A 25,093-nucleotide genomic window follows, 5' to 3' on the forward strand; every position below is an offset into this window, starting at 1 on the left:
GAGTTTTGTGCAGACAAGTTGTCCAATTATTCTTGTGATAGCGATCTTGAAAATGCAAGTACAAGTGATGAAGATTCTAGTGATGATGAAGTAATGGTGCGTCCCAGGACATTGAGGCGACGAAGAATTTCGAGCTCCAGCTCTGACTCAGAGTCAGATATAGAAGGCGGGAGAGAAGAATGGTCGCATGTTGATAATCCACCGGTCTTAGAAGATTTTTTAGGGCATCAAGGATTAAACACAGATGCTGTTATAAATAATATAGAAGATGCCGTGAAATTATTTATCGGAGATGATTTTTTTGAATTTCTTGTAGAGGAGTCAAACAGGTATTATAATCAAAATAGGAATAATTTCAAACTTTCAAAAGAAAGCCTAAAGTGGAAAGATATAACCCCTCAAGAGATGAAGAAGTTTTTAGGGTTAATTGTTCTCATGGTACAGGTGCGCAAAGATAGAAGAGATGACTATTGGACCACGGAGCCATGGACGGAGACGCCATATTTTGGTAAAACGATGACGAGAGACAGGTTCCGACAGATATGGAAAGCTTGGCACTTCAATAATAATGCGGATATCGTAAATGAATCAGATAGACTTTGCAAAGTGAGACCAGTACTAGATTATTTTGTGCCTAAATTTATAAATATTTACAAACCTCATCAGCAATTATCACTAGATGAAGGGATCGTACCTTGGAGGGGAAGATTATTCTTTAGGGTATATAATGCTGGCAAGATCGTTAAATATGGAATATTGGTTCGTTTGTTGTGCGAAAGTGATACAGGATATATCTGTAACATGGAAATGTATTGCGGCGAAGGAAAGCGATTATTGGAAACAATACAAACAGTAGTGTCTCCATACACTGATTCGTGGTACCATATATATATGGACAATTATTATAATAGCGTCGCAAATTGTGAAGCACTTATGAAAAACAAATTCAGAATATGTGGAACAATCCGGAAAAATCGAGGTATACCTAAAGATTTTCAAACAATTTCTTTGAAAAAAGGTGAAACAAAATTTATAAGGAAAAATGATATATTGTTACAAGTGTGGCAATCAAAAAAGCCTGTATACCTGATTTCTTCGATTCATTCTGCGGAGATGGAAGAAAGTCAGAATATTGACAGAACATCAAAAAAGAAAATTGTCAAACCGAATGCACTCATTGACTACAATAAACATATGAAAGGTGTTGACCGGGCCGACCAATACCTTTCATATTCGATATTGCGGAGGACGGTCAAATGGACAAAAAGGTTGGCAATGTATATGATAAATTGCGCATTATTTAATTCTTATGCAGTTTACAAATCAGTGAGGCAAAGAAAAATGGGTTTTAAAATGTTTTTGAAACAAACAGCTATCCACTGGTTGACGGATGATATTCCAGAGGACATGGACATTGTTCCAGACCTTCAACCAGTACCGTCTACTTCTGGAATGCGGGCTAAACCACCTACATCTGATCCACCATGCAGGCTATCGATGGACATGAGAAAGCATACGTTACAGGCAATTGTCGGAAGTGGAAAAAAGAAAAACATTTTGAGAAGGTGTCGCGTATGTTCCGTTCATAAATTGCGCAGTGAGACACGCTACATGTGCAAATTTTGCAATATACCTCTACATAAAGGGGCGTGTTTTGAAAAATATCATACGCTAAAAAACTATTAATTTCTATTTGTTTTGATTTATTATGAAAATTTTATTTTAAACTTTAAAAATATGTGTATATTTTTAGGTAATAAGTATTTTTTGGGTTTTTCGTATTTAGTTTATATATATCGAATTATTTATGTACTGAATAGATAAAAAAATGTCTGTGATTGAATTTTCATTTTTTACACAAGAAACCGAAAATTTCATTTCAATCGAACCCATACTTCAAAAGATATAGGCATTTTAAACTAACTCTGATTTTGCGCGGGAAACCTAAATAATTGCCCGCGCCATCTTATATTTTGGCGGGAAATTCACCCGACACTGTAGTGTTAACTGTGTCCCAGGTGCTAGGCCGTGGGCCTCTGTGCTCCTCACGGCACCACGGTGTGTGGATGCAGTTGGTATCCCTTTTCGCAGCGAGGGGAGTGAGCGTGGAGGCAGGGCAGCGTGGAGAGCTGAGAGCCCAGCTCCACCCTTGCCAGCTGTGTGGCCTCGGGAGTGACGGCCTCCCTGTGCCCGTCTCCTCCTGAGGGTGGGAAGCATGTAGACGAGGCTTCGGCTCCGGCCAAGCTCAGCAGGTTTATAGCAGCTGCTGTTCTTACTGTTATTACTATGACTTGATTTCAGGGCCTTGCTTAGGCTGCAAACGGGGAGTGTGGCAGAGTTGGGATGAAGCAGGCAGTCTGGCTGTAGTTTCTTACCCACCATGCTCTGCTGCCTCTTGTAGTAACAATAGAAACAGCCGCCCTGGCTGGTTTGGCTCAGTGGATAGGGTGTCGTCCTGCGGACTGAAGGGTCCCAGGTTCGATTCCGGCCAAGGGCACATACCTGGGTTGTGGGCTTGGTCCCCAGTAGGGGATGTGCAGGAGGCAGCCGATCAATGATTCTCTCTCATCATTGATGTTTCTATCTCTCCTTCTCCCTTCCTCTCTGAAATCAATAAAAAAAAAAAAAAAGAAACAGCCGTAACAGCTACACTTACTCAACACGGAGTCTGTACAATTCACTGTGCACAGCCCTGCACCTGTTCCATCCACAGTCCTGTCTGCAGAAGAATCAGTGGAAGAGCTGAAAAATTGGGAGTCTTCTCATGTGCCCTTCGGTCCCCAGTTTTGGAATAGATACAGGCCTGAGGCTGGGAGTCAGGGTTACATTTATTTACTTATTTTAAATATCCTCACCAGAGGATATTTTTTTCCATTGACCTTTTAGAAAGAATGGAAGAGGGGCTGGGGGAGGCGGGGGGGAGGGAAGGGAAGAGAGAGAGAGAGAGAGAGAGAGAAACATCAAGGAGAGAGAGACTTTGGTTGCCTCCTGCATGTGCCCGGACTGGGGTCGGAGATCAAACCTGCAGCACAGGTACCTGCCCTTAACCGGGAATCGAACCTGTGACCCTTCGGTTTGCAGGCAGATGCTCTAACCATTTAGAAACACTGGCCAGAGCATCAGTGTTGTTTTTCAAATAATCCCCACAAAATGCACCTCGCGAGAATCCTTACCCTATTTCTTCCTTAACCCGTATGACAGCATGTCACTAGGATTTTGGTGGCTTCATTGTACAGATAGAGACACTGGTTTGGAGACGGAAGCCACTTCTCCAGGTGACACTGCTGGTTGGTGACGCAGCAGGGATTTGAACCAGATGGTCTGGCTGCAGTCGGGGCTGTGCTGGCTCTGACAGGGTCAGCCTGAGGCTATGATGTAGGGGCCAGAGCGGTCTGGAGCCCTGCTACTCCTAGCTGTGTGACTGGGGGAACTGCTTCACCACTCTGGGCCCCAGTTTCCTGGTCTGGAAAATGTAGAAGAGCCCATACCTGCAGGACTGATTGCTAACAGCTGTGTGCTCTCAGCACAGCGCCTGGCACTCAATGGCGCCCTGTGACCTCCCCCTCGTGCTGCCCACCCAGAGTGGGCGAGGGAGGGGCTGGTGAGAGGCCCAGGGATCGTAGAGTGGACCCCAAAAACCATGCTCCACTCTAACCACGTGGACCCCTTTTCTGTTCCTCAAACATGTTGAGCGTGTCTCTACCTCAGGGCCTTTGCACTTGCTGTTCCCCCTGCCTGGGATGCTCGTTTCCCTGATAAACACTCTGCTCACCCTTCGCGTCATTCTGCTCAGGCCTTCCCCCACCGCCATCTGAAGTAGCATCTATCAACCCGCTTTCTCCCTGTACTTGGTTTTGTTTTCTGAAATATTTTTTTAATATCTAAAGTTACTTGTTTATATGTTTTCTCCCCCAGACTCTCCCACTCGGATGTGAGCTCCAGGTTAGCAAACTTTATTTTCATTTACTTCTGGGCCTAGAACAGTGCCTGGCCATGGTAGGTGCTCAGGAAACGTTAGTTGGAGGAGCGGGCTTCTCTTCAACCCAGCATCTACCTCATCTAATCTCCCTTTTGCCTCCGCAGCCCCCTGGACCCATCCAGCTACAACCCTGCCAAGAAAAACTACCATCCTGTCCAGGACGCGTGCTGGACGCAGGGCCAGAAGTGAGGCTTCGCCCTGGCCGCCCTGCTGTACTCCAGTCCCTGTTGCTGCGGCGGCCTCTCAGGAGACCAGTCGCAGGACACTGTCCAGGGTCTCCTCTGTGTTTTGGGGACAGAACAGCATTGAAGGGGACAGAGAGAACCCCGGGGAGCAGGCGGGATCAGGGGTGGGCATGCATTTGGGTATCGCAAGGCCGTCCTCGGGGAGGCAGGTGGGTGGAGGACAGCGTGGGTTTCCATGCTGCTCTTGTATCTCCCTCCCCTCCCCAGGGTCCCTTACCTGGCGGTGGCCCGGACGTTTGAGAAGATCGAGGAGGTTTCTGCTCGGTAAGGAATCCGGCCGGCCGGGCGGGGCGGGTGCCTCCGGCTCTGTCCCTGGCCTGGCAGTCCCTGTCCTCCTCCAGGCTCCGGATGGTGGAGACGCTGAGCAACTTGCTTCGCTCCGTGGTGGCCCTGTCGCCCCCAGACCTCCTCCCCATCCTCTACCTCAGCCTCAACTGCCTCGGGCCCCCCCAGCAGGGCCTGGAGCTCGGCGTCGGGGATGGTGTCCTTCTCAAGGCAGTGGCCCAGGCCACAGGTGAGGAGGGGCTGCGGTGGACGTTCGGCGGGAGGGTCTGAGATGGTGGAGAGGGCTCAGAAGGCAGTGAGTGAAGAGCACCTGGGACAGATGGCAGGGTGTGAGGGCGGTGCAGGTGAGGGAGGCCCGGGCCCCCAGTGCGATGGGGCCTGGGCCTGGGGCCGAGAGGAGCGGCCGGGGAAGATGCCGCAGGCAGAGCGCAGGATTTGGGGGCGGGGCTGGGAGTTGGGCTTAGGCAGGTAGTGAAGCTCCTAAAGGACCGAGCAGTAGAGCCAGGAGGGGCCCAGGGGTGAGGAAAGAGGGGTGTGGAGCCGGCGGCCTGCAGGGGCCGAGCCCGTGCTTACAGAGAGGCTGGCGGCGTGTGTGGGCGGACCTGCCTGCCAGGGCGTCCAGGGCTTGGTGTTTATTGTGAGGGACTTGGGAGCCACAGAAGGATTGTGAGCTGGCAGGGGCAGGGGCAGTTCTGGGCCCGTGTGGAGCACGGACAGGAAGCTCGGAGTCCGGGGAGGAGGCTGGGGCGAAGGTCCAGGGGGAGGAGGAGCAGAGGCGAGGGTGGCGTGGAGAGAGACAGGACAGGAGGGACCTGCGGGCTCGGGGGGTCAGGGATCTTGCTTGCCTGGGAGGATGACGGGACCACCACCAGGACAGGGCACTGGTGAGGCGGACACGTTCAGGGAAGTGCGTCGTCTCAGCGTGGGCCTGTGTCCCACCGACACGTGGGGAGCCACGTCCTCAGCACATTAGCACCCACTCGCGAGCGCCTCCTCGTGGCCGGACGCCTGCCCAGCCGCAGGCCTGTGCGGGTCGGGCAGCATTTTGGAAACGCCGTCACTGTCGGCAGGTCGTGTCGCCGCATCACACGCAACCGGAGGGTCACACTTGTCGCTGCCCCTTCTGTGCGGTTCCCCGTAGACCACTCCGTCTGTCTGCTTGCGCCTCGCAGCGCGGGGCCGGGCAGCCCAGGACGGAAGTGCCTGCTTCCTTATGAGTTGCTTTCCCTCCATTCCTGTGTGTGAGAGTCAGGATTGTATCGAAATGACATCGGTAGGGCGTCAGCTCTGCGTTTCTTTTCAGCGTAGAACAGAGAGACCTTAGCAGTGAGGTACCTTAGCGGTGAGGCGGGGCACAGAGGGCGGGGCACAGAGGGCAGTTGGGCAGCGATCCCAGCCTCGCAGCTGCCTGCTCCCAGCCGCTGTGCTGTGAGGAAAGGGGCGGTTGGCTCTGATGGAGTGAGGATGTGGTCACAGCTGTGGCAACTCACGGCTCCACTTCCCAGCCCCCGGCTCTTACAGCGAGGGGTGCCCGTGGGCCCAGTCTAGGCAGTGACTGAGGCCAAGACACATCTGTGTGTTTAAATTGGTGACTTAAAGTTCAGCGTGGCCCTGGCCGGGTCGCTCTGTTGGTTAGTGTCATCCCGATACACAAGGCTGCGGTTCGATCCCCGGTCAGGACACATACAGGAATCGACCAACGAGCGCATAACTAAGTGGAGCAATACATCAATGTTTCTCTCTCTCTCTCTCTCTTCCTCTCTCTCTCTCTTCCTCTCCCTGTTTCTTCCTCTCTCTAAAATTAGTAAATAAAAATTTAAAAAAGGGTCACAAAAGAAAAAGCAAAGGCCTTTTGGACACTGGGATAGTGTTCATGGTCAACTAGGGGGCAGGCAGAGGGTCCTTCGGCCTCCTCTGACTACACTCACCCCCTAGCAATCTCATCCTACCCCGTGGCTTTGAATCCCATGTGCACACTGACGCCACCGCTCCAGCCTCCCCTGGTGTGGACGGGTCCGTCCCGCTGCTCCCCGCACTCCACGTGAACGTGCAGTAGGCCTCTCACCCCTGATGCAGTGGAGACGGGTGTGGGCTGAGCCACTTCAGGAAGTGGGTGGCTCTGGGAATGGGGAGGTTGGGGGCTTGCCACGAGCACACGTGGCTGGAGAAAACGCCAGAGAAAGTCGCCGTGCAGCCACGGGCCTCACCCTGCTCCTCACGCTCTGCCCCCAAGGTCGGCAGCTCGAGTTGGTGCGGGCTGAGGCAGCTGAGACGGGCGACGTGGGGCTGGTGGCTGAGAACAGCCGCAACACCCAGAGACTCGTGCTGCCCCCGCCCGCCCTCACCGCCTCCGGGGTCCTCGCCAAATTCCGAGACATCGCCCGGCTCACTGGCAGCGCTGTGAGTGGGGCAGGGCCGCTCCCCCGGGACCCCCGACCCTGTGCTCTTCGCCTCGGGGACCCAGTGCCAGGCCTGTGGCATGGGGGTGGGGGCGGCTGGTTAGACTTTCCGGGGCTGGATTGCTTCAGCTCCGTGCGGGGTGCACAGCGTCCTTCTCCTCCTCCCCGCTCAAGGCTGCGGGAACCTCCTCTTGAGATCCTGGCACCTGACCTGGTGCCAGCTGTGTGACATTATTTGCTGACCAAAGCTAGGGAGGCAAGGAGAGCGGGCCCTTTACTGGGCATGGGGCTGGGGGAGCGGGGAAGTGGGGTGTAGCGAGGGGGCAGGTGCTCCAAGGGCGGCATCTCTCCAGACAGCTGGGTGGCCGGGAGGAGGTGGGGTCCGCTCCCCGCCCCCTGGGCCTGACTGCTCTGCCCCCGTCCCTTCAGTCCACAGCCAGGAAGATGGATATCATTAAAGGCCTGTTTGTGGCCTGCCGCCACCCAGAAGCCCGATTCATCACCAGGTGGGTGTGGGCTGGGAGGCGGGAGGACAGGGAGGCGGGAGGACGGGCAGCTGGAGCCTCTGAGATGAGAGCAGCATGTGCTGGGGAGGAGCCAGCCCGTGGAGTGGGGACACAGGTCTCCTCAGGGGCCAGCTTCTCCTGGGTGGTCCTGCCCGGGGAAGAATCGGGCTCATGGGTGGAGAGTGCCATGATCGATTAGTGATGTCTGCCGTGGCCTGGGCCCAGCAGTGAGCGTGGGTGCCAGGCGGTTGCCATGACAGGGAAACACCATTGACATCCTGGAGCGTTTCCTGGGCGCCCTGTCCTGGGCCACATGCGCCCTCCCATCAGTGCCTCCTGCAGCTCTCGAGGCAGGGCTTTCCTCACCCAGGTTACAGAGGAGGCGGAGGCACAGGGAGGGTCAGCCTCGCGCTCCAGGCCACTGGCTCCGGTGAAGGCCTGTGCCCGCGACAGGTCCTTGCCCATCACACACACGGGCACCACTGTGGCAGGCTGTGTTCTGGTTCCAGGCTGGCTTTGCCCCGCCTCCCCCTCCCCTAGAAAGCCTCACCACTCTCTCAGATAAGATGAGAGGCGACGACACCTGGGAGGCACGTGGTTCTGCCCCCAGGAAGTGCCAGTGGTGCTTGTTACTGGCCTCGGTTTCCTCACCTGTTTAGTGGGGCTGTGGTGTCTGGGGCCCTTCTGGCTCTGAAGCCGGTTTTGGTGTCTGAGGAGGTCTCCAAAGGGTGGAGGTGGGGGAGCCTGGAGGAGAGGAAGGTGTGGGGGGCGAGATTGGACAGGTGTGCGCAAGCCCACTGCCCCTCACCTGCTCTCTCTCCCAGAGCCCTGAGTGGACGGCTGCGCCTCGGGCTGGCAGAGCAGTCGGTGCTGGCCGCCCTCGCCCAGGCCGTGAGCCTCACGCCTCCAGGCCAAGGTGAGCCCCCATGGGGTCCTGTGCCCACCCCTTGAGTAAGCCCGGGCATCCCTTCTTCTCTGAAGCCCGCACACCCCTCCCCGGTGGCTCTGCCTCCTGCTGCCTCTCCAGACCTTCCCTGAGGGAAGTGTCCCCGGCACCCGTTCCGTGCCTTGTCTGCAGCACCCCACCCTGTGGCCCCTGGGGTGGCTGAGGGGAGTGGGCATCCCAAAGCCTCTTCTGTTGGCTCTTGTCTTAGAATTCCCCCCGGCCGTGGTGGATGCTGGGAAGGGCAAGACAGCAGAGGCCAGAAAGACGTGGCTGGAGGAGCAAGGCATGATCCTGAAGCAGACGTTCTGGTGAGACCCGGGGGCCGCCGGGGACTGGCACAGCGAGGGGTCAGATACGTGCGGCCTGACAGAGGCTCCAGGGAGGGCCGTGTCGGGGGACCGGGCCTGCAGCCTCCACAGCGAGACGGCGGTCCAGAGAGTGTCAGCGGCAGGAGGGCCGATGAGCAGTTCCACACGTGCCCACGGGGCACCAGCTCTGGGCCAGGACCACAGGGTGCTGGGCACCGGCAGTGAGCAGCCCTGCAGAGCCCCCAGGCCCGGGCAGGGTCTCAGGTCTGCCTGCGCATGGGGATTGCAGATGTGCCCTCATTCTCCCCCCACTTCCCCCCAACCAGTAAATCGGCACCTCTGGGAGGTGGAGCCCGGCCTGGAAGAAATACTGTGTTTTGTTTTGCTTTTAACGTCCTTGAGTGCATCTAGTGTAGTCAGGATGACAGGTGGGGGCTGAAGGCAGCTCAGACTGAGGGACATAGGGTCAGAGGGATGTGTAGTGACACAGGGAGGACGGGGCAGATAGCAGAGGCAGGGTGACGAGGAGTCAGGGAGGGGTGGGGGCCGATCAGGGACCAGGGGACAGGAGGAGTCAGGGAGAGGGGGGCCGACCAGGGGACAGAGGAGTCAGGGAGAGGTGGGGGCCGACCAGGGGACAGGCAGGCAGAGGTGAATCTTGCAGCCTGAGAGCAGAGCTTCCAGGCTGCCAGACTTTTGAGCTCTGCAAGGACACCTCCCACCTTGTTCTCTCTCCACCCCAGCCAGGTGCCTGACCTGGACCGGATCGTCCCGGTGCTGCTGGAACATGGCCTGGAAGGGCTCCCGGAGCACTGCAAGCTGAGTCCAGGTACAAGCCACCGGGGCCTCGGAGGCCTGACCACAGCCTCACCCTGGGCACCGCTGGCTCGGATGGGAGCTGGGACTGCCCCTCCTTCAGGCTCCTCTCCCTCCTCTGGGCCTTGGCTTCTGCCTCCAGGGGGTCTGTGAGGGCCACTCCTCTAAGAACCCGCAGAATCTTCTTTGTCCCCGGAGTGGAGTGTTGTTCCGGGGGCCCAGACCCATTCCTTCCCCCTGGCGCTCCGCTCTGTGCTGGGTCGGGGAGGAGGCTGCTGTCGCCAGGATTCCCCAAGGGCAGTGGTCAGGCCGGACAGAGGAAGGCAGTGGCCAGGGAGGGCATTCGGCTATGCTCTGGGATCCCCAGGGACCCAGGTTTCTTCTGCCACCCTGTCATCCCAAGGTTGTCGCCCTAATGCACATGGTCACAGATGGCTGACGTCTCCATTCTAGATACGGAAAGAGAGAGGACAGCCAGGTTCCTGTGGGTGTGACCCAGACCCTGCACACATCGCTGTGTGCAGTCAGCAGTTGCACCGTTAGTGGTCCCTCTGCCCATCTTCCCTAACGCTCCCTCTCCCCTCCCAGGGGTTCCCCTGAAACCAATGTTGGCCCACCCCACCCGCGGCGTCAGCGATGTCCTGAAGCGCTTCGATGAGGCAGCTTTCACCTGCGAGTACAAATACGACGGGCAGAGGGCACAGGTATGGGGGGCGGACGCATCCCTTCAGCAGAACGGACAGGGCCGGAGAGCAGGGCATGGGGGCCGTCAGACCCAGCTCAGGCCCGGCCTCTGCGGACGGCCCGTCTGCCCTGCACGCCTCTCGGGGCTCAGTGCCCTTCTCTGTGTAATAGGTGCACTGGCTGATTTGAAAATCGATTTTATTTGGTAAAGTCAGAATTCCTGACCCACAGCAGTGGGAGCTCAGGAAGTCAGCTGTGCTCGGGCCCTGCAGGTGGGTTTGTTCACTGTCACAGATGCCGCGTAGCCACAGGTGCAGGGACACAGGGTGAGTCCTGTGACCCAGGGCTGGAGGCGGCCGGTCGGATCTAAGGGTGCTCGGGTGGCTTTTCTGTTCATCGCCTGCGGCTGGCTGGGCACCGGGTCACAGGTGGATCTTCAAAACACAGAGAAAAAATGACACAAAATGACTTACGGCAGTGACAGTGACTTGAAATACATATACATACAAGTTGTAAGTCATATATGTGTTATACCCCACGTAATTAATTCTTGCGATAACATATGTATAAAATGGCATCGATGTAGCTCTGCTTGAGCACTGTAACCAGGCTGTATTACAGTAAATACAGTAACAGTCAAACCCAGGACCATAGTCACAGCATAACATCCAGACAAATCACACAGAAAGACTCTTGTGCGGACAGAGGGGGGCGGGCCTGGGATGACGAGAGGACGGGGGGTGGGAGATGCTGTTCAAAAGGAGATGATTTGCTCAGGTCTCTGCACCAGTCCTCCTTCAGAGCTTCTGGGACCTTCCACCAGTAAAGTGGGGTCAGAGAGAGAGGAGGGGCTTCCTGGGGTGGACTGGGCTCTGACATCCCCTCCCCCTCCCCACTATCAAAGATCCATTTTCTGGAAGGCGGGGAGGTGAAGATCTTCAGCAGGAATCAGGAAGACAATACCGGAAAGTACCCGGACATCATCAGCCGCATCCCCAAGGTGGGTGTCTGCCACCCCCTTCTCGCTCTCCCCTCCGGCGGGGGCTGCAGTGACTCCTGCAAGGAACCGGGTGGGTCCAGGCCAGCTCGGTGCAGCCCGGGATATGGGTCTGTGTGCACGTGTCTCTGAGTTTGGTTTCAAGTGGTCAGTGGACCTTGAGAGCTACAGCAGGAAAAGGACATTTGTTTCCCCGAGTCTGCCTTTTGGCCTCAGCCTCCCCCTCTCACCAGCCCTGGGCTCCCCCTTCTACTTTCAGATTAAACTCCCGTCAGTCACATCTTTCATCCTGGACACAGAAGCCGTGGCTTGGGACCGGGAGAAGAAGCAGATACAGCCGTTCCAGGTGCTCACCACCCGCAAACGCAAGGTAGCCTCAGCCCCCCTCGCTGCCTGCCATGGCCCCGCCCTCCCGCATCTTCCTCCCAGTCCTGCCCAGTCCCCAGAGGGTCAGTGCTCGTCGGGACGCAGGTCTCAGCCTGTGCAGTATGGCTGCCTCAGCTCCAGCCATTGCATCCTCATCCCAGCAGGCCAAGTAGAAAGCAGGAAGAGCTATTTTCCTACATCTCTGTGTTTTATTACGAAAGAAGGTCTGTTCCAGGAGCCCCCACAGCCTACACCCCAGCAAACTTCTTTATTCTCATTGGCCAGCATTGTGTCACGTCACCGCCATTAGCTGCAAGGGAGGCCGAGAGAGCAAATACCTGACAAAGGGGAAGAGGTTGGGGTCAGCTGAGAGCCATCGCAGTTCGGTGTCCGGGCCTGGCAGCACTGCCGCCCTCACAGCTGTGTGGCCGTTAGGTGGGAGCCGGGGAGGGTGGAGGTGACAACAGTGTCTGCCTCAGGCAGGATGGGAGGGGTCCAGTCAGGCCCGACTCACCTCTCCCCACCCCTGCTCTCTGCCCCAACCCAGGAGGTGGATGCAGCAGAGATCCAGGTGCAGGTGTGCTTGTATGCCTTCGACCTCATCTACCTCAATGGAGAGGTGAGTCCCGGCTTCGCTTCCCGGGGCAGCCGAGGGGTGAGCTGGGGAGCCAGGGGCCCGAGTTTCACTTCTCACTCTGTCACGTCACTGAGCTGGGAGGCCCCTCCTGGGCATAGTGCTCCGTGGTCCAAGGAGTTGCGTGGGTCCCCGGGACCCTTCCGGGGTCTGGGAGGCCCTCCCTACCCACTGCACATCTGTGAGGCGGGTTTTCCCCGTGTGGTGTGGCTGCCTGAAGCAGATGTGAGGATCCAGCCGTGTTAAGACAATGTTTTGAGATCACTTTTATTATATATTTACTTATTTATTATTATTATTTGTAGTGTGGTCACTTTATCTTTTTTTTTTAAATTTTGTTTTATTGTATTTTTTTTAAATTTATTGATTTCAGAGAGGAAAGGAGATGGGGAGAGAGATAGAAACATCAGTGAATCGAACTGTGGCTTCCTGCTTCATAGGTTGACACTCAACCACTATGCCACATATTTATTATTTAAATATGTGTGTTTTTGTTTGTTTTTTAATATATATTTTTATTGATTTTAGAGAGGAAGGGAGAGGGATAGAAACAACAATGATGAAAGAGAATCATTGATTGGCTGCCTCCTGCACGCCCCCTGCTGGGGATCGAGCCCGCACCCGGGCATGTGCCTTTGGCCGGAATCGAACCTGGGACCCTTCAGTCCGCAGGCCGGTGCTCTATCCACTGAGCCATACCGGCTAGGGCTGGGTTTTTTGTTTTTTTTTTAAGAGAGAGGGGAAGGGAGAGGGATAGATAGAAACATCAGTCGGGTGCCTCCTGCACACCCCCTGCTGGGGATCCAGCCTGCAACCTGGGCACGTGCCCTGACTGGGAAATTGAACCTGTGACCTCTTGGTTGTTCATGGGTCGACACGCAACCACTGGGCCACACCAGCTGGGCGAGATCCTCACTTTCAGTGTGCTCAATATAAATATGTGATGTAACTAATCTTGTATTAATACCGTATGGTAAATATTGAGAGATGTAACCCCCACACACAGAAGTGTTTGCGAGTGAGTTCTCAGTACCTTTCAAGACTGTGAAGGGATTCTGACACAGAAGTTTGAGAACCGCTGCCCCAGGGTAGGTACAGGTTAAGAATCTGTAGCCAGGCCATCTGCTTTCATATGCCCGCTCTCCCCTCCTCGCTGTGTTGCCACAGATGCCTGGCTCAGCCTCTCTGTGCCTCAGTTTCCTTACCCGTAATTGAAGAGCTAACAGCAGCACCTGCCCTGTCTGTCACAGGCAGGGTAAGTGGTGGGACACGGGCGTGGAGCACCGGGGCTGGACATGGAAGCTTTGATACAATTAGCTGCCATCAGCATCTTCCTCCAGATAATCCTTGGCGATCTGGTAGCTGAACAGTGACAGCCTTCCCTGCCCACTTCCTAGTGAGGTGGAGCGTCTTCGGGCTCGTGGGCCACGGCATTTGTTCTGTGACTTGCTCACTTGTGACTTGCTTGTCTGTGGGTTCTTATTCGTGTCTTTCTCCAGGAGGCCAGTTCGTGGCCCTAATGCTGAAATGCATCCAGTGCCTAACCCACCCTCCTTATGATACAAATGGAAAACAGCGTTTAACCTCAAAAAGGAACTAGGAAGACCCGTGGGGAAATCTCAAATATTGGATGCTCTGTGGTTTTCCCTTCAGGTTTTGATTGTCCCTGCTCCGCGGGGTCCTTTGTGTCATGAGCATTACAAGTATTTCTTCTTATTTGGTGTTTGCCTTTTAACTTGATTGGTGGTCTTTTTTGCTGTATAGAACTTGTTTTTAACTATTATTTTGTATTTAGTCAAACATAACATTTCCCCCCCTTAATGCATTCTCATCCCTGAGATTAAAGAAGGAAAAAAGTCATCCTTTAACTAGGATTCTAAAAGTTTTCACTTAGCTTTTCTTCTGGCATCTTCCCAGTTTTGTGTTCTAGTGGGATTGGCACATGTGTGCGTGTCAGGCAGGATCTGAGTAAATCTGTGCGCAGGCCCTTTAAGAGGAACACCTGGGACTCATGTAGCCCCCATGTCACTCAGCCACATCCCCGCTGGTTTTTATAGCGCAAAGTTACGGGGACTTTTCTTCCCAGCACTGGAACTCTGGGCTGCGGGCCTGGTGTGGGGCTGGGACCCCTCGCTCCCCAGGGAAACCTTCACAGCCAAGATATCCCTCCAATTTTAAACCGCCATGTGGACATGGCACCAGCTGGTTGCTTGATTCTGCCCCTCCTACCAGTCTTGATGTGCTGCTGCTTTAATTCCTTAGTCGTAGGACTTCCAGCTAGATTTCAGGTGGTTCTGAATGATGGTGGTTCTGTATTTTAGTTGTAAATTTTGATGTGGTTGTGGGAGGTGGTGAGTACTATGTTTACCTATGCTGCTGTTTTCCCTACTTCTTTAAACAATGTTTTTTATTAATTTGAGAGAGAGACGGGGGGCGGGGGGGCGGCGAGAGAGGAAAAAACCCACATTGATTTGCTGTTCCACTTATGCATTCACTGGCTGGTTCTTGTATATGCCCTGACTGGGGATCGAACCCAAAACCTTGGTGCATTGGGACAATACTCTAGCCAACTGAGCTACGTGGCTCAGGAAATTCCAAAGTTAAAAAGTGGTCACACTGTGTGTCTATTAGACAGTTCCCAGCACAGTGCCTACCAGGTGGGCAGTCAGTTGCACATTCAGCTTCTTTCTGTCCTAAAGGGGCAGAGTTGAACTGCTGTGACAGAGATGGGAGTATCCTGCAGAGCTGAGAATATAGTAGAATTTGGTTCTTTATAGTAAAAGGTTGCTGGCTGTGCGTTAACATAGAAAATACCCTCTCAGGAGCGTGTCTGTGTTACAGCATAATGATCATAGGCTTCTTTCTGCCTTGATTCAACTGGTGTTAAAAAAGGAACCATCATTGTCTTAGTTACAAGAGACAGTTCAAGCTCCAGCAGGGCCGTGGCTCCCTGTCTTATGCCCCTGGGGCCCCCGGGATCTGAATGGTCTCCAGCCCCTGGGCTGCTGGCCAGCCTGTACTTAGACTCTCAGGACCCTCATGTCGGCTGGTTCTCCCTCTCCAGGCTCTCCTTAGCTCCCTGTGACTTGTGCTCCCTGTTTTGGGGACCTTTTCTTTCCACAATGGCGTCCTTCCCTCTCTCGCCCGCCCTTCAGTCCCTGGTCCGTGAGCCCCTTTCCCGACGCCGGCAGCTGCTCCGGGAGAACTTCGTGGAGACGGAGGGCGAGTTTGTCTTCGCCACCTCCCTGGACACCAAGGACATGGACCAGATCGCGGAGTTCTTGGAGCAGTCGGTGAAAGGTGAGGGTGCCGCCCCCTCCCCACTGCGGTTGGAGCCGGCCTGCGATCCGCTGTGATCCCAGCCCACCCTGGACGGTTCGCCCCGAATCCTGCCTGCTCCGGCCGCTGTGAGCCCCAGCTTCACAAGGGCGGCGCTGTGTCTCCTCAGACTCCTGCGAGGGGCTGATGGTGAAAACCCTGGACGTCGATGCCACTTACGAGATCGCCAAGAGATCGCACAACTGGCTCAAGGTGACTGTCCCCCCAGCCTTCCCCCTGAGCCCTGGACCCCCCCAGCCTTCCCCCTGAGCCCTAGAACCCCCTGAGCCCTGGACCCCCCTGAGCCCTGGACCCCCCAACCTTCCCGCTGAGCCCTGGACCCCCCCAGCCTTCCCCCTGAGCCCTGGACCCCCCCAGCCTTCCCCCTGAGCCCTAGACCCCCTGAGCCCTGGACCCCCGCAGCCTTCCCCCTGAGCCCTGGACCCCCCCAGCCTTCCCGCTGAGCCCTGGACCGAGAGATCTTTCCCAACCGGGACGTTGACTTCAAGTCCTGCACTTCACCCTGTCTGAGCTCAGGAGCCTTTTCCTGAACCCTCTGCCTCGCACTGCAGCCTCAGGTCTCCCCCCTGCAAGTCCTTGTTAATGAAATCGCCCGCTCAGTGCCCTGAGGCCGCAGTGGGAAAGCCGGATGAGGTTTCCCTTCTCCCCGAGCCTGCCTTCCATGTCGGGCCTTCCACGTCACGTCGGGCGAGGCGGTCAGCAGGGCACAGGGAGGCAGAGTCCAGTAGTGATGTCCGCTGAGAACGGACATGGAACGGGCATCTGAGTGAAGAAAGAAGTCAGCTCGGGCAGCGAGGGCAATTGGAAAAGCCTCTCCAGAGGCCACATTTGGGTCAAGACACAGACGACAGGAAAGGTTGGCCGAGTGAGGATCAGAGCAGCCATCCAGGCAGGGTGCGCGGCAAGTGCAAAGGCCCTGAGGTCGGAACAAGCTCGGTGTGTAAGGCAGCGAGGCAGTGGCTGTGGGGTTGGGGTGGAGAGCAGGCCTCCGATTGCACAGCGCATGGGGCCCGTGGTAAATAACACTGGGGCTTCCTCTGGGTTTCGGAGGCCAGCAGAGGTTCTGAGCAGAAGGCACATGACCTGCTTTTGCACAGGTGCTCTGGCTGGTCCGTGGGTGGTGACGGGTGTGGGTGCTGGGCAGGAGCAGGAGCACAGGCGGGAGGCTGTTGGGTAGGAATGACGGAGGCTGGATGGAGAGGGACATGGGGGGCAGGAGGACCGGAGCAGGGGAGGGCTTGGAGTTGAGCTGGCCAGGCCTGCACCTTTATGAGTCGTCTGTGGTCTGTCTGCCCCCAGAGACTGTAAGCCGCTCTGAGGGCAGGAACCTTTCCTGTCTCAGGACACAGCCCCTATGCATCCCAAGGCCGAGCTCCTGCCCGGCTCACAGTTGGCACTAACTAGTGTTTCCGGAACGAATGGATAAGTGTTCTCTGTGTGAAGGAGTGAGTGGAACCTGTCTGAGGGAAAGGGGGTCCAGCATGACCCCAGGACTCCCCGTCCGGCCTGTCTCCTCCCATGGCATCGCCTCTTTCAGCCTAGATGCCCGTTCCGTGTCCATTCTCAGCGGCCACGCTCGGTCTTCTTTATGGAAAGTTCTCTCCAGTCTCTCCCAACCCACCACTCGGTGATTCCCCCCTCACCGCCTGCCCTCCCTCCTCCCAGCTGAAGAAGGACTACCTGGACGGCGTGGGGGACACCCTGGATCTCGTGGTGATCGGCGCCTACCTGGGCCGGGGGAAGCGGGCCGGCCGCTACGGGGGCTTCCTGCTGGCCGCCTACGACGAGGAGAGCGAGGAGCTGCAGGCCATCTGCAAGGTGCGGGGCGGGGCTGGGCAGGTGCAGGGGGTGGGCTCCACTCGGCCCCGGCCGGATCGGGCTCTCACCTCTCTGTTTCCCTAGTTTTTATTTACTTTTTCTGTTCCTGTAAAGTCACTGGCTTCATGTAGAAAAACGCACGAGTATAGAAAGATGCAGGGAAGCCGTGTGGGTTAGGAACGGAGTCAGACAATGAGGCCTAAGGGAGAGAAGGGTTTCTTTTTCTCTCGTGTAATGGGAAGTCTGGAAGGGGCAGGCCGCTCGCCGATGTCATGAGGGACACAGGCTGCTGTTCCCGCAGTGGGTTTGCCGTGTGCTTCAGCCTCTGCTTCACGGCCTCTGCTTCACGGCGTGGCTGCAGGAGGGAGACGGGCCTCCTGAGTCAGCCTCAGCCCGTGAGCAACTTCTGCGGAAGGTGCATTGGTCAGAGCTCTGCTCCTGGCCCAGCCCCTCTGCAAGGGATCCTGGGAAACGTCGTTTCTTTTTTCCTTAGTTTAAAGCTGCACACATTTGGCACAGAAAGTAAGCTATCACCTACAACCCCAGTACCTGGAGGGAACACTTGATCTTTACAGAATTGTGATCCTTCTCCACGAGTAGTTCTCTTTACAGCTTTTTGCCCTAGAGCAGCGGTTCTCAACCTGTGGGTCGTGACCCCTTTGGGGGTCGAACCACCCTTTCACAGGGGTCGCCGAAGACCATCGGAAAACACATATATAATTACATATTGTTTTTGTGATTAATCACTATGCCTTAATTATGTTCAATTTGTAACAATGAAATTGGGGGTCACCACAACACGAGGAGCTGTATTAAAGGGTCGTATTAAAGGGTCTCGGCATGAGGAAGGTTGAGAACCACGCCCTAGAAGTACTGTGTTTCAGTGCTATCCCTGCCTGAGTCCTAGAGATGGAAAGTGAGGGGGTTTCTCCAGGCCATGCAGCACTTCACACGCGCATGACGGGACTGCGGCCCTGATAGTTTAGCCGCAGCCGGGCCCCGGTTTCCCCAATCAGCGCCTGCGGTTGGGGGTAGCTGTTGCATTGCTACCTGTTCTCATAAGTCAGCACTGCGCGTGTGTTAACTCAGAGTCTGTGACAGAAGAGACTTTACAATTCACAAGTGTCTGTGGCCGCCAATATGTCACCATTTTACATAATTTATTAGAATCGTTTTCTGCAAGAGCTGCTGCTGGGACAAAAGTGAGAAAAATTTTATTTTTATTAAAAAAATGTTAAATATATTTTTGATTTCAGAGAGGAAGGAAGAAGGAGCGAGAGATAGAAACATCAGTGATGAGAGAATCATTGATCGGCTGCTTCCTGCATGTCCCCTACTGGGGATTGAACCTACAACCTGGGCATGTGCCCTGACCAGGAATCAAACCATGACCTCCTGGTTCATAGGTCAATGCTCAACCACTGAGCCACACCGTCCTGGCTCTCAGTTCAAAGGGCTTTCTGTTGACATTTTAGATCAGTGGTTTGAAGTTGTCCATCTTGCTATTTTGCCCGCATCAAGGGGTATTTTTTAGCCTTGACTGTCTGGGTGGGTGAAGAAAAACTCTTGGCAGTGTTCCGATTGGACATGACACCAGTTACGGGGCAGGTGGGATGTCAGGGGCCCAAGGGAATGACTTGCGGGCCAGGGAGACAGAGCAGAAGGAGCAGGGACCCCGAGATTTGTCTCCACCCCAGGTCTGCGAGGGGTTGGCTGGATGCTCAGCACCCTCTGGTTTCTGTGGGTGCTGGTTAGGCTGGAGCGGGCTGGGGCTGGTGTGCGGATTCGGGCCTCAGCGGAGCAGGGAGGCAGTGCCGGCCGCTGACCTGCCCCGTCCTTCCGCAGCTGGGAACCGGCTTCAGCGACGAGGAGCTGGAGGAGTATCACCAGACCCTGCAGGTGAGCGGGCGGGCCTGGCCTCTGCCGCGTGCTCTTGGCTCTGGTGAGCTCGGGCTCTGGGTGCCCCAAGCAGGGGGCAGTGCAGCCGGCTTTGGGGGTGCAAGTCCCAGCTGTGCCGGCCACTAGCCAGTGCTGCCCGCCAGTCAGGGGCCCCATCACTAGCTAGCCAGGCTCTGACCCGCGCCTGCCCTGTCTCCTCAGGTGGCCTGGCTGTACAAGAGGCAGAGTCAGATTCATCCCAGCACTAGCCAGTGCTGCCCGCCAGTCAGGGGCCCCATCTCCCCGAGCTCAGGGCCTCGGCCGCAGCAGGGGGGCAGTCTCGGGGGAGGGCGCTCTTGCGGGGTTCCCCAAGTCAATCCTTAGGGTGCTGGCTGAGCTCCTGCTAAGTGGGGGTGTTTGTGGTCATGGTCACAGGTGTTTTGGGTGTGACTGACTTTTGTGTTGGTATCTGTGATTTGGTTCCTGTCCATTCTTTGGTTCTCTCTCTCTCTCTCTCTCCCCCCACCTCTTGGGGGGATCTCTGCCCCTCTCTCTACCTCTGTCAGTTTTAATTTCTTGTCTCAGCTCCCAGGGTCTCTGTCTTTCGTTTATTCCTTCTCCCATTTCTCCCCACCCCCCACTCCTGGGTCTGTACCTTAGAGAGTGTCTGTGTCTCTATCTTCCCCCATTTACCTCACTTCCCGACCCCCCAACCCTCCATCTTGATTCTGAGACCCGAGACCCCCTCTTCCACCTCCTGCTGCTCCCTGCAGGCCCGGGTGCTGCCCACCCCTCGCTCCTACGTCCGGGCAGACGGCGCCGTGGCCCCGGACCACTGGCTGGAGCCCAGCACCGTGTGGGAGGTCAGGTGCGCGGACCTCTCCCTCTCGCCCATCTACCCCGCCGCCCGCGGCCTGGTGAGTGACTGCGCCTGGGGGAGACGGAGAGGAGGGGGGGGCGCCCGTGGCCTGGTGAGTGACTGCGCCTGGGGGAGACGGAGAGGAGGGGGGGGCGCCCGTGGCCTGGTGAGTGACTGCGCCTGGGGGAGACGGAGAGGAGGGGGGGGGCCCTGCGGACGGTCACACTTCCTGGGGGGTGACTGGGAAACCGCGAGCTTGCATTTTATTTGGGAGTCAGATAACAGGGTCAGAAGTCTCTTTTTTTTTTTTTAAGAGAAATGCCCCTGGAGTAGAAAGAAAACGGTGAAATTGCTGTTTCACACTCAGCTCTTATGTAATTTTTGAAAACAGTTCTTTTAAGTAAAAGCGTATGACACATCCTGTTACATTTCTTTCTGAACTGTATGAATTCCCACACCACCTAGTTGTCCAGTCCCTTCTCTCACTGGTGGTTCAGGCCTCGCCACGCGCTGGAGGGCCGGGGCCGCGGAGGCGCTGCCGGTGCCCAGCGCGGGCTCTGAGCTTGCCGCTCGCCTCCTGCAGGAGAAGGGGTCTCGCATTAAGTGTGCTTCCTTTGAGGTTTCTTCGGATCTGTCCGTCTAGCAGCCGCTTTTCTGATTAGAAGCGGGCTCCGTTCAGAGGCGGAGCCTGGTTTGGGATCGCATTTCTTCTCACTCATGAGGTCAGGGTCCCGGGACCCAGTGTTGGGAGCAGCCTGGGCAGCGGGCGCTGTGCCAGCAGCAGGGCACCTGTGTGCACGTATTTAGTCCTCAGGACACTGAGCAGCCCAGCCTGCAGGTGGGGAAGCAGAGCCGGGAGCTGAGGGACTGGCCCCGGGTCTCACGGCTCCTGGCGTTGGGAGCTGGGATTCGACCCCACAGTCTGGTTCCAGAATCCACACCCTGACGCCGCTGCTCCCCGTCCTGGCCCTGATAATGCCAACCGCCCTAAAGACAGCTGGCACAGCTGGCGTTTCTTTTTTTTTTAAAAAAAATATATTTTTGTTGATTTCAGAGAAGAAGGTAAAGGGAGAGATAGAAACATCAACGATGAGAGAGAATCATTGATTGGCTGCCTCCTGCATGCCCCCCAATGGGGATCGAGCCCACAGCCCGGGCATGTGCCCCCGATCGGAATCGAACCCGGGACCCTTAGTCCGCAGGCTGATGCTCTGTACACTGAGCCACACCGGCCAGGACACAGCTGCCGTTTCTTAAGCGCTGCCACGTGCCAGGACGGTCCCAAGGGCTCATCACCTTATTTAACCCTTACAACAGCCCATTGCTTAGCCCCATTGTATGGATGAGGAAAGCGAGGCCAGAGGTGCAGGAGCGGGGAGGAGACTTGGGTAGGGAATTGTTAGCGAGGACCGAGGCTGGGCCACAGGAGGTCCCCATCATCACCCCGCCCCCCAGGTGGACAGTGAGAAGGGGATCTCCCTTCGTTTCCCTCGGTTTGTTCGAGTCCGTGAAGACAAGACGCCGGAGCAGGCCACCACCAGTGCCCAGGTGAGGCCTCGGAGGGGTGTGCTTGCCTGGCCCGACCAGCTTCTTGGAGAGGTGGGCGCCGACCTGCAGGGGGGAGAGATGGGGGGCAGCCCTGTCTCCTACCCCCGCCTGCCCTGTCTCCTCAGGTGGCCTGGCTGTACAAGAGGCAGAGTCAGATTCAGAACCAGGAGGACACAGACCAAGACTCGGACCCGGAGTGTTTCTACTAGGCCCTGCCCTCCGGGACGGGGCGGGGCCAGCGCCTCTGGCGTTAATAAGCAGATCTGGTGTGCAGTGTGTGTGAGGGTGTGGTTTAAAGTGGGATTTAGTCATTTTTAAAAAAATAAATAATTATTAACCCCCAGCTCCGTGTCCAGGTCTTGCCAGGCTCTGGGGGTGCTCTGATAGCTCACACCTGGAGGGTGCGTGCCAGTGTGCCAGGGGCTGTCTGAAGCAGCGCCTTCCAGCAGAACTTGGCAGCGACAGAAACATCTTCCACCCGCTGTGCAGTGTGACAGCCACCGGCCAGCCAGCGAGCACTTGAAATGTGGCTGGTGCAATTGGGGACATATGTTTATTTTTACTTATTTATTAAAATACTAGAGGCCCAGTGCACAAAATTTGTGCACTGGGGGGTGGGGGTGGGGGTCCCTCAGCCTGGCCTGCACCCTCTCGCAGTCCAAGAGCTGTTGGGGGATGTCTGACTGATGGCTTAGACCCGCTCCCCAGAGGGAGTGGGCCTAGCCGGTAGTCGGACAGCCTTAGTGCTGCCATGGAGGCAGGAGAGGCTCCCACCACCACCGCTGCGCTCGCCAGCCATGAGCCCGGCTTGTGGCTGAGCTGTGCTCCCCCTTTGGGAGTGTACTGACCACCAGGGGACAGCTCCTGTGTTGAGCGTCTGACCCTGGTGGTCAGTGGGTGTAATAGTGACCGGTGGTTCTGCCATTCGGTCTATTTGCCATAGTAGCCTTTTATTATGTTTTTATTGATTTTTAGAGAGAAGAAGGGAGAGGGATAGAGAGAATCATCAATGAGAGAGAAGCATCAATAGGCTGCCTTCTGCATGCCCCCTACTGGGGATTGAGCCTGAAATCGAGGCATGTGCCCTGACCAGGAATCAAACTGGTGATCTCTTGGTTCCTGGGTCAGTGCTCAACCACTGAGCCACACTGGCTGGGCGCTATTTCTTTTTAATTAAATTTCACTTAAGTAGCCTCATGTGGTTAGTGGCTATTGCATTGGACAGTGGCAGTCTCAACGTTATAAACTCATTTAACCTCGCAGCCACCTAACCAGGGGGCCACTGTCCCAGAGGAGGACAGGGACGCACAGAGGAGGGAAGGGGCTCACCCAGAGCTGTAGCCAGGAGAGCTGGGTCCAGGGTCTGACTCCAGTCTGGCTCTGGGCCCACACCTTTCAGGGATGGACCCCCTCCGGTGGGAGACGGGAAGTGCAGTGACGTGTGAGACCCAGCTCTGCCTCGCACCCCTGGGTTCTAGTCCTCACACAGCCCCTGGACCTGACCGTGGGGGCCGGCAGCGGCTGTATGCGTCTCGCTCACCCTAATAGCCCCAGCCCCCGGCACCCTCCTGGCCTTCAGTCTGATCGAAAAGGAGCCAGCCCTTCCCTTCCCGCCTCACCTGTGCGCACGATGGTGTGGTCCTGAGGGAAAGTCCCTTAACCAGTGAACCCAGGGCAGCCGCTGCCGGCGGCTTCTTGTCCTGGGGGAGGCGATGACGCCTCCGATAAAACGGCGTTTGTTTCTCAGCTAAGAGTTCCTAACAAGCTCTATCTTAAGGGACTAGTATGCACCCATATTCATCAAGTTCAATCAGATGCTTAAGGCAAATAATATTTGTCTGATTGGGTGTTAAACATTGTATGTCTGGGGACCCTGGTGTCCGTCTTGTTCTGTGCAGAGCCCTGTGGTTCCTTTAGGTTTGCAACTGGATCTTCCCACACCCGCAGGGCCTCTGGGAACACACGTCCCCGGGCAGCCATGGCTGCCATGTCCTTCTGCCAGGGCTGGGCAGGGGCATCCTCACTCACCAAAGACCCTCATGACACCCCTCTAGGTAGGTACTTTTTTATATTTTATTGATTTTTTACAGAGAGGAAGGGAGAAGGATAGAGAGTTAGAAACATCGATGAGAGAGAAACATCGATGAGAGAGAAACATCGATGAGAGAGAAACATCGATCAGCTGCCCCCTGCACACCCCCTACTGGGGATGTATGTGCCCGAAACCAAGGTACATGCCCTTGACCGGAATCGAACCCGGGACCCCTCATTCGGCAGGATGACGCTCTATCCACTGAGCCAAACTGGTTAGGGCTAGGTCGGTACTTTTATTACCCCATTTAACAGACGAGGACACCGAGGCACAGGGATGGAAGGTACTTTCCCTCGGTCCAGTGCCCAGGAAACAGGACCAGGATGTGGTCCAGGCCGCCTGCAGGAGCCCCTGCGTGCATTGCCACTAACTAGTGTCTCCCGAGAGCCTCGTGTGCCCCTGCCAGGAGGTGGCGCCTTCTGCCCAGGCACGGAGGTGGCAGGTCTGGGCGGGAAGAGATCCTGCTGGAGTGTAAGGCTGGAGTGTAAGACACCGAAGGGGTGAGCCTGGCATCTGAGGGAGCGGAGACCATTGTCCCGCTGGTGAAACCACGTTCCTTATAAAAACTGTTGAAACCCATCAAGGGGAGAGGATGCTGGGAGCTGGGCTCTGGGATCGTGTGCCTCAGGGAGGTTTGCAGGAGCAATAACTCAATCGCATATGAATTAAAGTGCGTCATCTCTATTTGACACATTACTGGTGATGTTCGTTTTAATCCTCTGATTAAGATAGTGTCTGCCTGGTTTCTGTGGAGAGCGGCTACAGTGTTTGAACAGGTTCAAGCCTCGGACTAATGAGAGGGCACGGCCCTCTCATGGCCACGTGCAAGTCCCAGCTTGGAGGGCAGAGCCCTCCCAGCACAATTAGAGCCAACAACTGTAGCTGTAAGCTCGAACCTGTGGTCCGAACACGTGGCCCCACGTGCCTGAGTGATGTGGGCTTGATAGAGTTCAGGTGCATGTAATTGAGTAGGATCGAAACCCAGGAGAATGCTGTAAACATCTTGACCACGCCCTGACTTTGCCTCGTGGAAACTGGCTATAAAATAAAGACACAGCTTGTAGTCCGAGGCGCTGTCTCCATCCGAGAGGGCAGCGTCCCACCGAGACCCAGCTTTCTTCTCTTGTCTTTTCTAATCCTTCACCGCTCCCTCTCGGGGTCACTGAACTTGGCTGAGCTGGTGCGGCACAGTTTCCTCTATAAAGCAGCTCTCCTTCGACATTAGTATTCTGTAAGGAGGTACAGTGGGGCCTTGACTTAGGAGTGTCCCGACTAACAAGTTTTTTGAGATACCAGCTGTCTCTCGGCCGATTTTTTGCATTGAGTCGACAGAGTAATTTGAGTTAACGAGCTCCTTAACGAGCTCGGTCTCGGAACGAATTAAACTCATATGT

The 25,093-nt window shown here is 55.8% G+C and overlaps 1 protein-coding gene across 1 annotated transcript in view; it reads left to right on the plus strand.

Annotated features, from left to right (window-relative positions):
- The window catches only part of LIG1 (DNA ligase 1), a 37,088-nt gene extending 15,146 nt beyond the window's left edge, over positions 1-21,942 (plus strand). Inside the window, exons 10-29 of the mRNA XM_070401496.1 lie at positions 3,916-3,942; positions 4,084-4,164; positions 4,432-4,488; positions 4,566-4,738; positions 6,743-6,909; positions 7,338-7,414; positions 8,239-8,330; positions 8,569-8,668; positions 9,412-9,497; positions 10,073-10,188; positions 11,073-11,168; positions 11,425-11,535; positions 12,079-12,150; positions 15,321-15,465; positions 15,614-15,696; positions 17,170-17,322; positions 19,168-19,221; positions 19,974-20,117; positions 21,515-21,607; positions 21,733-21,942. Of these exons, the coding sequence (XP_070257597.1) occupies positions 3,916-3,942; positions 4,084-4,164; positions 4,432-4,488; positions 4,566-4,738; positions 6,743-6,909; positions 7,338-7,414; positions 8,239-8,330; positions 8,569-8,668; positions 9,412-9,497; positions 10,073-10,188; positions 11,073-11,168; positions 11,425-11,535; positions 12,079-12,150; positions 15,321-15,465; positions 15,614-15,696; positions 17,170-17,322; positions 19,168-19,221; positions 19,974-20,117; positions 21,515-21,607; positions 21,733-21,816 (2,011 nt within the window). The 3' untranslated portion in view covers positions 21,817-21,942. The remainder of the gene's footprint in view (positions 1-3,915; positions 3,943-4,083; positions 4,165-4,431; positions 4,489-4,565; positions 4,739-6,742; positions 6,910-7,337; positions 7,415-8,238; positions 8,331-8,568; positions 8,669-9,411; positions 9,498-10,072; positions 10,189-11,072; positions 11,169-11,424; positions 11,536-12,078; positions 12,151-15,320; positions 15,466-15,613; positions 15,697-17,169; positions 17,323-19,167; positions 19,222-19,973; positions 20,118-21,514; positions 21,608-21,732) is intronic.
- Positions 21,943-25,093: the final 3,151 nt, after the last annotated feature.

The sequence above is a fragment of the Myotis yumanensis genome, unplaced genomic scaffold (genome assembly GCF_028538775.1).
Source record: "Myotis yumanensis isolate MYYU_CA2020_CCGP unplaced genomic scaffold, mMyoYum1.0.hap1 SCAF_23, whole genome shotgun sequence".
NCBI classification, from domain to species: Eukaryota; Metazoa; Chordata; class Mammalia; order Chiroptera; family Vespertilionidae; genus Myotis; species Myotis yumanensis.